General features: G+C 56.1%; 1 protein-coding gene across 1 annotated transcript in view; it reads right to left on the reverse strand.

Moving 5' to 3' along the window:
- LRP1 (LDL receptor related protein 1) overlaps window positions 1-12,718 on the reverse strand; it is a 96,008-nt gene that overhangs the window by 60,777 nt on the left and 22,513 nt on the right. The window contains exons 3-6 of the mRNA XM_067314090.1: window positions 9,178-9,315; window positions 5,722-5,841; window positions 4,638-4,766; window positions 4,106-4,369 (exon numbers count right to left, since the gene is read on the reverse strand). Coding sequence (XP_067170191.1) covers window positions 4,106-4,369; window positions 4,638-4,766; window positions 5,722-5,841; window positions 9,178-9,315 — 651 coding nt within the window. The remainder of the gene's footprint in view (window positions 1-4,105; window positions 4,370-4,637; window positions 4,767-5,721; window positions 5,842-9,177; window positions 9,316-12,718) is intronic.

A 12,718-nucleotide genomic window follows, 5' to 3' on the forward strand; every position in this document is an offset into this window, starting at 1 on the left:
AGACAGAAGCAGGGGAATGACATTATCTCCTCATCAGAACCCCCAGCATCGGACCCAGGGTTGGAGAAAACATTTCTCAAACTTGTTTGCATTTATGAACAAACCTTGTTCTTTGACAGCTTTTCCCCGCAGATTAGAAGCCCCAAACGGGCCAGGCAAGCCTGCCCGTAGCGCAGACGCAGCCCCGGCACCAGCAGCTCTCAGTGTCCAGGCACACGTTGCGATACCTGTTGCACGCTAGCACCTCGCAACCGCCTGGAAAACAGCCTCCAGGAAACCTCTGCTCTCGCCTCGGCACTTTAAACAAACCCCTTCGGCTGCGCACTTGCAACCAAGGAGGAACACGGCTTCCCAGGGTCTAACACCAGCAGAAACGCGGCGTAACGGCATAAGGATCATCTCCTTCGGAAACGACACTAATAAAGCAACCCTCAAACCAGCTCAGGGCAGCCCCGTTTCCAGCCCTTCTGCACCGCAGACCGTGACAAATAACGCACAGCAGCCACCGCTGAGCCGCTCTCATAGCTGTAGCTCTTTGCCACTGTGTCTGCGGTGAAGACGGAGCCGGCAGCTCCAACCATCTGCACCTTCCTGGCACTTGAAGGTTATCGGGGAAGTTAATGGAGGTCATACATCAAACACCCCCTTGGGCAAGAGCGAAGATCTCCTGTGAGATGCGCAGGAGCAGCGTCCTTGCTCCTCCCAAGACACTTTGGTTTTTTATTGCTAATGCAACGTTTCTAGACAACACACAGGTCTTTCCAGGCAGCCCACATCCACCGCAGCACAATTCGCAGCTGGGAGGGCAGAGAAGACGGCGAATGACACGACCACACAACAAGCCCAGGAGTCAGAGCCAAAACTCAGAACCAGTGTCCTGTTTCTTGCTTATTCTCTCTCCCTCCAGCCGCCTCCTGTAGACCCAGCATTTCTGCTCAAGGCAAAGCAGATGAGATGGGAGCTGTCTGCACACATCCAGCAGAGGTAGGGACAGCGTGGAGGAACTGCTGGCACACTTTTCCTCTGCAAACGGGACTTTTCCCTTCATCCCAGGACAGAGGCAGGCGTTTTCCAATCCAGATGAGCTGAATTGCCCTCTTCCCACCCTGAGCTGTCACAACAGATCAGGAAGCCCAGCCATGCAAGGCACCTTTTCTTGTTTGGACTTCACAGTCCTGTTATGAGCTTCCTTCCCCACTTGACCATAATTAAAAGGTCATGTCTCAAAAGATTAACTTCCTGGAGCTAGAACAGCTGAGAAAATTGCCCCAAAAAGCCTACCAGGCAGATCTCATTCGGGTGTCTGGGAGGGGCAGCACAGTTAGTGCTCTGGGTTCTAATCCTGCACTGTCACCCAACCACTGCATGTTCTTGGTCAAAGTGATCTCTCCTGAGTCTCACAGTCTCACCTCTGATCTGCTGAGGACTTCCCTGTTTCCAGGGTAAGGGAATCACAGAGGCCAAGTGCTCAAAGGAGCAACCACTGTCTCACTGAACCACAACTGGGAGGGAACCAAAGCCAGAACTGAACCATTAGGAGGGATTCATTGAGCCATTCCAGGACACGGAAACATCTCGACAGCCAAGGGAGGTATCTCAGCTTCAACAGCTGCCTCTGAGGACAGTGCAGGTAAACCTCAAAGCAAGCTGCAGTGAAGCCACCTTGATCCAAGAGCACAACTACAGTATCTATGGTTGCCAGCACTTTTAACCTTGCATAGTCTAAAGCCAAGTAAAAGCACCCAAGAAAGTCTCAGGACAAGGGATTCTCGCAGTGTGGAGATCTGGATAAACCAGAGAGCTGAAGAACGGCACACAGGTTAACTTTAGAAACACCCCAAAACCTCCCATCTGAAGCTCAGCTGAGTTGAGGAACTCTCCCCAGGAAAGGGAGAGATGCGAGGAATGCGGTGGAGGCTGAGGGGACTGTTACTGCTCCCGCTTTTACCAGGATGGGCGGATAATAGTTTCCCACAAGACTGCACCCAACACAGGCTGTTTGGGAGCTCTGGGATAACAGCAGACCTCATACCCGCAGTCCCCCGTGGAGGGTCCTGGCACAGCTCGAGCACAGGCAGCAGCAACCCTGCCAGCAAGAGGTGGCTTAGCCCTTCCCGTGGGCAGGGCAGCGGAGGCACCTCGCTCACCCTTGCCAGGTTATCACATCGAGTCTGCGGGGAGCTTCGCCAGGTATTTATTTACCCTGGTGATGTCAGCTCTTCCCCGAGGGATCCAACCCGGATCACCCAGGGAGTCTGCACCAGAACAGCAAATTGAACAGAGACAGCACAAACTGGAGGTGGGCCACAGCCTTAGACCATCTTTCCCCTGGACCCAGTGGTTGCCCACCCGTGGCTCGTGGATCACGTGCCATCCACCAACGAGGGCCTTGGCTGCAACTCATAGCTGCAGGAAATTAAAGCATTAAAATGGAGCTCAGGTGGAAAAGGCACGTAGACCAGAATGCTGCCATCAGACCAAAGCGGGAGATGGAAGGCCCCAAACTAAACCTGAGGGTGTCTTAAAACAGGAGGCAAAAAGAACAAACATGTAAAACCAGAGTTTCTTAAACCATCGAGGGGGAAAAAACAGAAAGCAGAGCCTAGCCCTGTCCTGTCTAATTTCAGGCTATCGCCTCCAAGAGCAATGAGGCCTCTCCCTAAAAATACACACTGCCCTAAAAATACACAGCGCAAGCTTAAATTAACCAAACTGCACACACCCTTAGCACGGCAAAGCAGCTGGAGCCTGCTGAACCCCAGCCTGTCAGGATCTGCAGGGCGAGACGGTTCAGAAGGTCTCCGTCAGCCTCTTCACTCGTGCCCTACGCTTCAGTTGGGATTTCAGCTGCTTTTCCCCTTCACAGCCAGGTTACTGCCTTCTCCAGAGGCATTCCCGCTGGCAGAGGCACGTCCTCACCTCAGTAATCCACTAGGGATTTTTATTCATTTGCAAAGATCAATTCATACACGTTCATCTCGCTTGCTACGTTAGATATTGTTTGTTACACAAATACACCCTCATATCCATGAAAGGGGGGGGATCCCTATTGCGTGAGGCACTGCACAAAGCAAAAGATAGTCTCCATCTGAAAGCACTCCTCATTTCAAGAGGCAAAAGACAACAGGAGGACAACAGCAGGGAATCTGAGCGCTGCAAAACCTGATGGTGATGTACTGAAGATGCTAGATATCCAAATCCCACCCTAAGTGGCTTGGTCTGTGGTTGCAAAGGATAAAAATCAGTGATAGTAAAACCCTGAGAAGCAGTTTCCCACATCCTGGCTGTACAGCTATAGCACTGAACCACCTCCTCTCTCAGACCATAGCTTCTTTTCTCATCCTACCTGTTCTGCATGGTGCGTATGCTAGAGCACAGGAGAGAGCAGCCTCAAGCCTACGGCTGTCTGCTTTGATCCTTTAACAGGCAGAGGTTCTCAGGAGAGCAACACATGGGCACGCACGCATCAAGTCCTCTCCTGCGCATTTCCCAGCAAGGGCCTGAGTCAAAGTACACTGAAACCCCAGCAAATAATTTTCTTACCCTTTTCTGAGTGCTGAACTGGGACCAGCAAGCCCAAACAGGAGACTATGCTGTAACCACACTCGTTGCAGCCAGGGAGAGACACACAGAATGAAACCACCATGTGCTACTTACTGCCAGTGACTCATTTGGCCTTCTGATGGGAGGCACTTTTTGGTTGGGATTTTGTTCTCAATCACTACTTACGGGTGGGGAACCAAAGCCTATTTCAGCAAGAGGAACACAGGGCTAAAATCAAGAGAGAAAACAGTGACAAGAGTTCTCTCCCACCCCACTACACAGGTACTATCTCTGCTCTTCACTGTATCATTTTTCCTCAAATACATACCCAAAGAAACCACAAAACTTGCTAGAAATAACAAGAGGGATGGAAAAGGAAGGCCAAAAGCTAAAACTAGAACAAAGAAGAAAAGTCTGTGCTGAAGCTCTAGGTACCTGTCTCCGTGGAAAACTATCTTCCACCAAAACGCACCCCTGCTTCAGCCACCTCCAGCTCAGCTGCCAAAGGAGATATGGGGCTGGGGGAGCAAGGGCAGAGCTTCAAAGGGGAGCAGGCACTCACGGTGTAGGCTGAGGGAGATGTTGATGGAGCGCTCTTCCACAAAGCCCTTGAGGTTGGGGATCTTGGCACACTTGAGGATGGTCTGGGAGGCACTGTCGCCCACGTGAACCCAGCACACCGTGTCTTCAATGTAGTTGAAGTCCATGGCCGTGGTCTGCTTGGCACTGGTGGGGGTGATGTTGGGCACAGGGGCTCCACTCAGGTAGGTGGCCAGGATGTTCTGGGAGTTGGCAATGAGCAGCACAGGAGGGCGATCCACCGGCTCTGAGAGGAAAAGGAGGGGAAGAAGGGTGGTCATGACAGGGGAGCTAAAACTCGTGGCTGCAATACCTCATCAGCCTACAGCCTGGCCCTTCTTCTCTTGCAAAAACAGGATGGTGATATGCAGTCCAACACAGGCAAAAGAATACGGTAGCACAGGATAGTACTTGGGAGACTGCCTTAAAACAAAGAGGTGGGGGTACAAAGACGGCAGGAGGTCACATTTTCCAGAGCTGCCCAGAAGCAACACTTCCGTAGTCGAGGAACTTACCATTCTTGGCTTTGCAGGATCTGTTATCAGGCTGCAGGAGGTATCCTTCAACACAGCTGCATGTGTAGGAGCCCTCTGTGTTGGTGCACGTCTGGCTGCAGGTCCCATAGACTGTGCATTCATCAAAGTCTGGAGAAGAAGGCAAGGAAACAAGACTTGGACCAGCAAGCACCTCTATCCTTAACTGACCCGCGATGAAATAAAGACTACCCCTGTTTTACAGGGCAGGGCTGCAAGGAAAGATGAGTTCTCCAGACACGTTCAGAGTCCCTCAGAAGCCATGGTGACAGCACCATGACCTCCAGCAGAACACCTGGAGAACATCACCTCACAACACCTGCAGGCAGCCCTCAACTTTCTGCTCAAGCATCAACAGAAAGGAAGCAAAAGGAAAATACCTTCTTCACAGCTGAGCCATTTGAAGGCCTAATTATTCACTGTCCCTTCCCCCACTCTGGTAAACTTGCACCTAAATTTCTAGTCTGAATTTCTCTAATCTTCAGCTTCCAAACCCCTGGCTTGCATGCTGCTCTTTCTTCTACTAGATGAAAGAGCTGCCTCCATCAGAAAGCTCTTACCCCCAGAGGGGCATGTAAGAGCTGATAAAGTCCCCTTTCACCTCTCCTCGGTTACATGAAAGAGACTTAGCTTCTGAAATCTCTCACTTGAAGGCCTGTTTCAAGACACCGCATCGATCTGATCACTCCTTTCCGTCCCCTCTCCTATTTTCCGGTGCTGTTTTTGCAGCACGGACACCAGGAGTATGCACAAGCCCAGCGATGGCCCCTTTGCCACTGTACGCAAAGACAAAGCCACCTCCTTACTCCCTCCCAGTGTTTTGCAATGGGGCTTTCAAGGACTGCACTCCCCTAACACCACCACTGCTGGAGGGTCAGAGTCCCAGTCCCTGCCAATCCCTTGTATTCACCTCTGCAGATCAAGGAATGCTGGATCCCTTAAGGAGCCCTGAATCCACATTGCCAAGCCCCAACCATCGCTGCCGAGACAGCAGCACTGGCCGTGGCCCAGAGGAGCTACAAGCGCCTTGCTGGCTGCAATGCACCTGCCCTCGCCCCGCACCAACCTTTGCAGCTCCTCCTGTCCTCGGCCAGCTGGAAGGAGTTGTTGCAGTAGCAGGCGGGTCCGCTCAGCGTCGGCACGCAGTGGTGCTGGCAGGCCAGGGCCGTGCAGTTTGCTAACTGCTCTGCAGAGACAGAGGACGAAGGGAGACACAACGTCACTGGTGTGCAAGCACACAGAGCTATCCGGGGTAGAGACGGATGCGCACGGTGATGCTGGGCAGGGGTGACACCCCTGCCAGGCTCTGCTGGGGTCTCCAAGCTGCTCCACTCTCATGATGCCCTGCAGGCTCTGGGCTGGAAGCTCTGGTGCGTCTCGGGAGGGGCACGACATCCCCGAGAGACCAGGGACGCTCCGGGGTGGGCTCAGCTGCCTTGTCCTCCTTGCAGCAACTTCCCTCCAACCGCATGTGCGGAGAGCCTGGCTGCTGCGGCTCAGCTCCCCAGCGGAGAGAAGTTAGGGCAGGGGCGTGAGAAGAGGACCCCGCTACTGGAGATCCCCAAGCTCTTTAAGTTGCTTTTGTCCCCACTGAAAAAGGCAGCGCCACCCCCGGATGCCAAGGGCAGGAGGCCCATGGGCCCGCGCTTGAAGGTGAGACATGGCCACCCGGCTCGCAGCTTCCCGTGGTTTAATTTCCATTAGTGGCTCCAATAAACTCCGGCAGAGCTGCCACCTGCCCGGCGCTGCCGGCGCACGGAGGCGGCTGGGGCTGCCGGGATGCCTCCACGGGCAGCGGTTCCCTTGCTCTGCCAATGCACAACAGCCTCCCAACTTCGTCAAGGTCATTTAGCAACAGGCCTCATTAGGCTGCGGGGAGGGGGGAAGGCGGCAGAAGAGGCTGCGAGCGCTTGGGTTTATCCGGGAACGTGGAGGGGGGCACGGGGGACCCCAAAAGCCACCGGGCAGAAGTGCAACGGTCCTGGCTGGCCCGGAGAGGCGGCTGCAGCCCAATTAAGAGGCGCGGGGCTGCGCCGGGGCTCTTGCGGCAGGAGGGACGCTCCTTGTGCCAGACCGATGTACGTCAGCCCACAAAGGCCTCTTTGTTAGGGGGGTTTTGTTTTTTGTTGGGTTTTATTTTCTCCCAGCCTCTCCTCCGTCTGCCCAGCCCGGGCGCTTCAGAGCTCGGCACACGGAGGGCAACGAGCTCGGGTCCAGCAAATCTGCTTGCGGAGGGGAAAAATCCCATGCAGGCGCACCGGCGGCAGGCCAAGGGCCAGCCGCTCCAGCCGGCAGCTCCAGGCTTGCCCGCGGGGCTCCCTCGGAGCCTCCGCTCGCCCTTCTCCCTGCGGCAGCCAGACCTCCCTACGGGACGGGGAGCCCCAAAGCAGCTGGCCCTCTCCGGCCGCAGGCGTCATCCGTGCCCAATTTTGTCTCAAGCAGCTTTACACAACTGAGCAAACCCCTACTGACCCTGCAAAACCCTGCTCGCTCTTCTCCCCCCCTGCATCTCTTCCTCTTCCTAAAACCACACTCAAAGGCAGGCAGAGAGTTTTGCAAGCCGCCACCCTCCACCCGGCTCCCCGGCACGGAAGGGAGCTGCCAGCCCCCGCCACGCGCCCCCCCAGCCAGACCCGGCTCCTCGTCCCCTGCGGAGTCAGCGGCACCGGGGCACGGCTCGGCCTCGGCACGGGAGCCATCCCAGGCAGCGCTCCGGCCGCCGAGGCTTCACGTGCCGCTGCTGCCCGCCCTCCACCAGCGCGCTGCGGGGCGGCACTCTGCTCGCCGGCGATCGTGAGAGTGAGGAGCGATCCTCCCCCTCTGCCAGAGCAGTGCGTGGAGAGCTGAAAATCCTGCTTCTTGCATGTATAACAGTTTAATAAGCCAGGCAGGGCCCAGCTGACTTGTTTGCAAGGTTTATCAGCTTTGTCAGGCCCAGCTATTCATTTCAGATTATCATGTCGTCGCTAAATCCCCGCACGCATCCCAGAAAGAAGGAAAACCCTCAGGAACACAGGGGCTCGCGGGGGGAGGGCAGGGAAGGCAACAGAGGGAGCTTCGGCAAAGACTGCAATGGCATTTCCATCTCCAGGGCTTTTACAAGGCCGGCAGAGGCACCCCAGCTCTGCTGATGGGGAGCAGGTCTCTGCGTCTTTGCTGGGTGATTCCTGCGGGCCCCTCGCCCATCCTGCGGGCTTGAGAGGGGCACGGAGCATCCCCGGCATGCATCCCGACACGCACGGGGCTGGCGCTGCCGGGGACCGGTGCGGCTCAGGGACGAGCGCCCCGGATGGCACGGGGCAGTGGGATGCGTGGGGCTGCTCCATCCCTTCCACGCCGCTCAGCTCCCCGCACCGTCACCATCCGCCCTCGGCCACCCGCTCAGACCACCAAGTCTCCACCAGAACGGTCTTTGCTGGATGCACGCAGCACCCGGAGCCAAAAACCAATAAGCAACAGGCACATGTTTCTCACTTTGTGCTTTGTCCGATTAGGGCCTTTAGAGTCCAGATAATCCTGCTCCAAGCCGGATTAACAGCCCGTCTCCCTAAGCCTCCGGTGGAGGTGAGGTGGGTGTGGGGGCTCCGCAGCCGCTGCAAGAAAATGCCTCCCCGGGGTGGTGCCCTCCAGCTCCCCCTCCTCTGGCCTGCGGGCACGGAGACCTTGGCATCCACACGCACGCTCGCAAGGACTTAAGTCTGCAACATGCCCAAACCTGCAGGCAGCAGTCGTCCCAAGAGGGGGCCTGCCTGCACCTAGCCCTCGCCTCCCACGCGCAGGTCGTGTGCTGCCTGACCGCGAGCGGCAGGAGCGCCCGTCCCGGCCGGGAAGCGGCTGGCACCAGCGGCAGAGCAGAGGGAGCTGCTCCCGACAGGGCGTCCCAAGCCTGGATTCAGGCTGCAGCGGACAGGAAGTTCGGCAAGGCAGGAGCCCTCTGCCCTGGGGCAAAAAAAGGTCTGGGGAGAAGAGCATGTCACTCGCCCTGAGCAGGGACTCGGCTCCGGGGTCAACCCAGGACACACGTTTCTGAGCAACTAATCTGCGTGCCAGGGAGCCGACGCACAGCGATCGAGGGAGAGGTTCCCAGCAGGATTAGCAATGAGGGACGGGCCAGGAGCGGGGCCAGAGCTCCTACAGAGGGAAAAAACACACTGGCATCTCTTACCTGAACCAGAATCCAAACCCACCAAGCTTTTAACCCAGGAGGCGATGCAGCTTTTTAACGGCCTGCTGGCTCGGGAACGATGGACATTTTACTTGCCCACACTGACTTCCTTCAGAGGGAAGGCACAAGCGCACTGGCACCAGGGCAAAGCGGTTAAAGCATCGGTGCGACACACCCGAGTTTGCACACGAGGACTCGCCCCACATAACCAGACGCAGGGAAAGGCCTCGCAACTCTTACCGTGGCTGGGGAAGGAAAGGGCCAGGGGAGCACTTTGAGACACAGACCACCCACAAATCCTCCTCCTCCACTGAGGCTCAGCGGGCAACAGACTCTTGCTGTTGCCCAGACACCTACCCCGACAGTGCGGCCCCTCGTCCGAGCCGTCGAAGCAGTCGTGGAGCCCGTTGCACAGTTTGCTCATGTGTATGCAGAGCTCTGTGCCCAGGCAGTTGTGTTCGTTGGGCTGGCATCGGGACACCTTGCTCTGAGGACCTGCAAAGACAGCAAAATGCAGAACCGTCACCCCAAAGGAGAGCGTGCGAGCTCAGCAAGCCCCATCCACCCGGTGGGGACACCCAAAGCCTCCATGCAACTGCTGGTGCCTCCAGGCTGCTCCACCAAGGCTCGCCTGCCAGCCGTCCCCCACTCGATCTCGTCTTGTATAGCACGGCTTCGGATAAAAATTCTTCAAGATGTGACAGGTTCCGGGAACCCCACGTTCCCTAGGATGTTTGTGGGATCACTTGCTGCAATAACCGACTGCAGGCAAGAACCGCACCGCTAGCGAGCATGTGAACATGCTCTGAGTCCTTCTGCCCAGGCGTATGTCAAATCCCAGCTTCGGATTCCCCTGCCTGGCACGTGCCCCGGAGCAGAGCCAGCACCCAAGCTAGCAGGCCAGGCCCACGTGCCCTCAGCTCCACGGCAGCTCCCGAGGAGCTTCCCGTCCCCAAACCTCCCCAGGCTCTGGGGCCGAACAAAAAACAAAAGAACAAACAAACAAAAAAAAATTCCCCTAGCTCTTGCTGGAGCCACCAAAATATTTCTACTGAGTCAACAGCAGCATGTGAGTGGGATAATAAAATCACATTTTACAGGCAGAAAGCGGCTGTTTATGCCTCGCCTGCCTGTCAGGAGGGCAGATAGGGGGGAATGGTGTCGCACACAGCTCCGCAAGCAGCCCCGCGCCAGGCGAAGAGACAGCCCACCGGAGAGCGCGCCCAGCAGCACGTCCCACCGATCGCTTTGTCCAGGCTTGGTCCTGTTTTAGATAATTATTTAGACCAGCCTGTCACCTTCATCTAAGCCCAGGGAGCCCCACTGGTGGAGTTTGCCCTAAATAAGCTTACACTCTCCTTGGAGAGATGTATTGCAGCATGCAGCGTACAGGGGTCGGGCTCGGCACTGTGTGTGGCAAGCAGCTCCTTATCTAGCAAGGTTATCAATGCTGCAATACTCCCTCGAGCTACTGCTCGGCCTTGCTGGCGGCTCAGTTTTACTTGCTATGAGCTGTTGTTCCGCTGAGTTACGCTGAATATGCTTTTAACCTTAATCCCCCAGCTAACAAGAGGTGCTGCTAAAGCGAGCACGAGAGGCAATCACCAGCGCACGCGGTTGCGAAACGGCTGCTGCAGAGCCCAGGCCGGCGGTGGCTGGCGGGGTTTGCAGACAACCCTTGCCCTGCGAGCAGCAGCACCGGGTCCTCCCGCAACCGGTGCCGGCAGCATCGCCCAAGCACAGGCAAGGGTTAAAACGCAGCGTGCCTTTCGCTCGGATCGATTCTCTTGCACTTTAGCCTTTTTTTTTCCCGGATAAGACGAGCTGGTGCTGCACGCCTGCATTTTTCCTACCCCTGAGCAGGACCCATCGAGCCGTGTCCTGGACGGACACCGTTGCCCCTCTGCCCTCACCACACGGGCTGGGAAACGGCAAGCTGCTCCTCGAAGGAGGCACAGAGCAGCATGGGTTTTTCCACTGCCCTTTGCAAAATGAACCAAACTCTTTACAAAACTAGAGTCACGCCATGAAACCCTCGCCGAGCCGGCGCCAAGCACGCCGCCGGAGAGGGGGCAAGATGACGCCTGCGCGCCGGGAGGGAACCACGCAAGCACTGTGCAGAGCGCACGCAACCGCGGCTCCTTGCAGAGAGCTCCCAACTCGCCATGGGAAAAACTGCTTCCCTCTTTCGTCCGCCCGTTTTGCGTGAAGTGACTAACTCTGGGCGTATTGAGTAACATGCCCTTTCTTGCACAAGAGGTGCCCAAAGAACGGGAACTTAAAGGGCTCCAGATGGCAGATTATTCCCTCTTTGCACAAGGCACTTCCTAAACGCGTTCCAGCTACGTTTTCACTGAGTGGGAAGCGGGATGAGCTGGGACCCCGGGGTGGTGGAGCACAGTTCAAAGTGGGGAGCTCGGCCCCGGGCTCCGCCACAGCTCCCCGGCGGCACCCGTCTCTCCCCTTCGCTGCTGCATGGCTCCTTGCCAGCACTGCTTCCCGGCTTTGGCCTGGAACGGTGCTATCTGGGCACCAAGCAATTGCACGTCAAGGGTTAATTAAGGAGCACCAATACGCGGGTCGAGGGAACGAGGGCACTGACATAAAGTGCACAGTTCATCAGTCAAAACCGATCTGCCCTGGCCGTTATCCCCCTGCAAAGAGCCTGGATCACACTGCTTATCGCAAACAGGGCAGGATTAATCTGCAAGCCACTTTGTTTGCTTTTGACTGTGTTGGCTCACTAATAAATGAGCCAATTTATTACATGTGACAAGCTTGTGGTACAACCCAAGGAGCGGCGTTAGACAGGAATTTTTAACCTCCAAAAACCACTTGGAAAAAGAAAAAAGAAAGGAAGAGAAACAATTCTTTCCCCTGTAAATACAGCCTGTAATTGATTTGGCAACAGCCCAAAGAGACACAGAAGTGGGGAAAAGCTACAAGTGAGCAGATAAGAGCATGAACTAGGGAGTGAAAAAGGTTCCCGTGCACGTCCGGGAGGTGGACGGCAGCTCAAGGCCAAGCGAGCGCCGGGGCGAATCCCACCGCAGCTCCCCGGGCACCAGCAGCACGGCAGAGAGGGAGCAGCCCATCTCCCAGCAAAGGCCTTCGCCTTGAGGGCTTGTTCGAGGCTGCAATGGGACGCTTCTCTTTAGTTTATTTCAGGAGAAAACCACGCAAAAAGCTACTGGGGGGGGGAAAAAAAAAAAAAAGAGGGAAGATGCAGCAGTTCTGGTACACAGCTATATAGCATCTCCGTCAGGTGTAGCCCGGCACCTTGCAGAGCACCACTTATCCCAGCATGAGCGTTTATACCGGCGTCCTTGCACAAACGGCTCTGGAGCACCAGCCGGAGCCGGTGGGGCTCCGGGCATGAGGCTGGCCCGGGGTTGGAGCAGCCAGATGAAGGTCGTAGCTCAGCCGCAGGCAGCTCGCTGCTCCCAGCCCCTCGTCTCCGTTGATCTTCACCAGGAGGGAGGCTCTTGCCTAAGCTTTTTCCCCAGGAAAGCTCTACGGGATGCAAAGCTAACCGACTGCGTTAGCACCTGCACGAGTCACTCACACGGACACAAGCACCACCACCGAGCCTAGGGAACACTTCCTACACTCAGGAATAAGCTAACACATAAGCAAAGCCAGCAAATACCGAAAGAATTCCCCAGAGCGGGCAATGCTGCACGTGACGGAAGGCATTTCACGAGACTCTGACACGAGTACGTCACCGCAACGTAAATAACCCTGCCTTGCTGCCAGGGTGCGGAAGGGTGCACCAAGCAGCATGCCAGAGCAGCATGTGCAGCCGGGGTTAAAAAAAAATGTATAGATTAAATAATAGTAATAAAAGTCATTCTCTCCCTGCCAAAAAGATAAGGAGGATGAGAGTCTCCTGGAAGCC

Source organism: Apteryx mantelli, chromosome 33 (assembly GCF_036417845.1).
Source record: "Apteryx mantelli isolate bAptMan1 chromosome 33, bAptMan1.hap1, whole genome shotgun sequence".
Lineage (NCBI taxonomy): Eukaryota > Metazoa > Chordata > Aves > Apterygiformes > Apterygidae > Apteryx > Apteryx mantelli.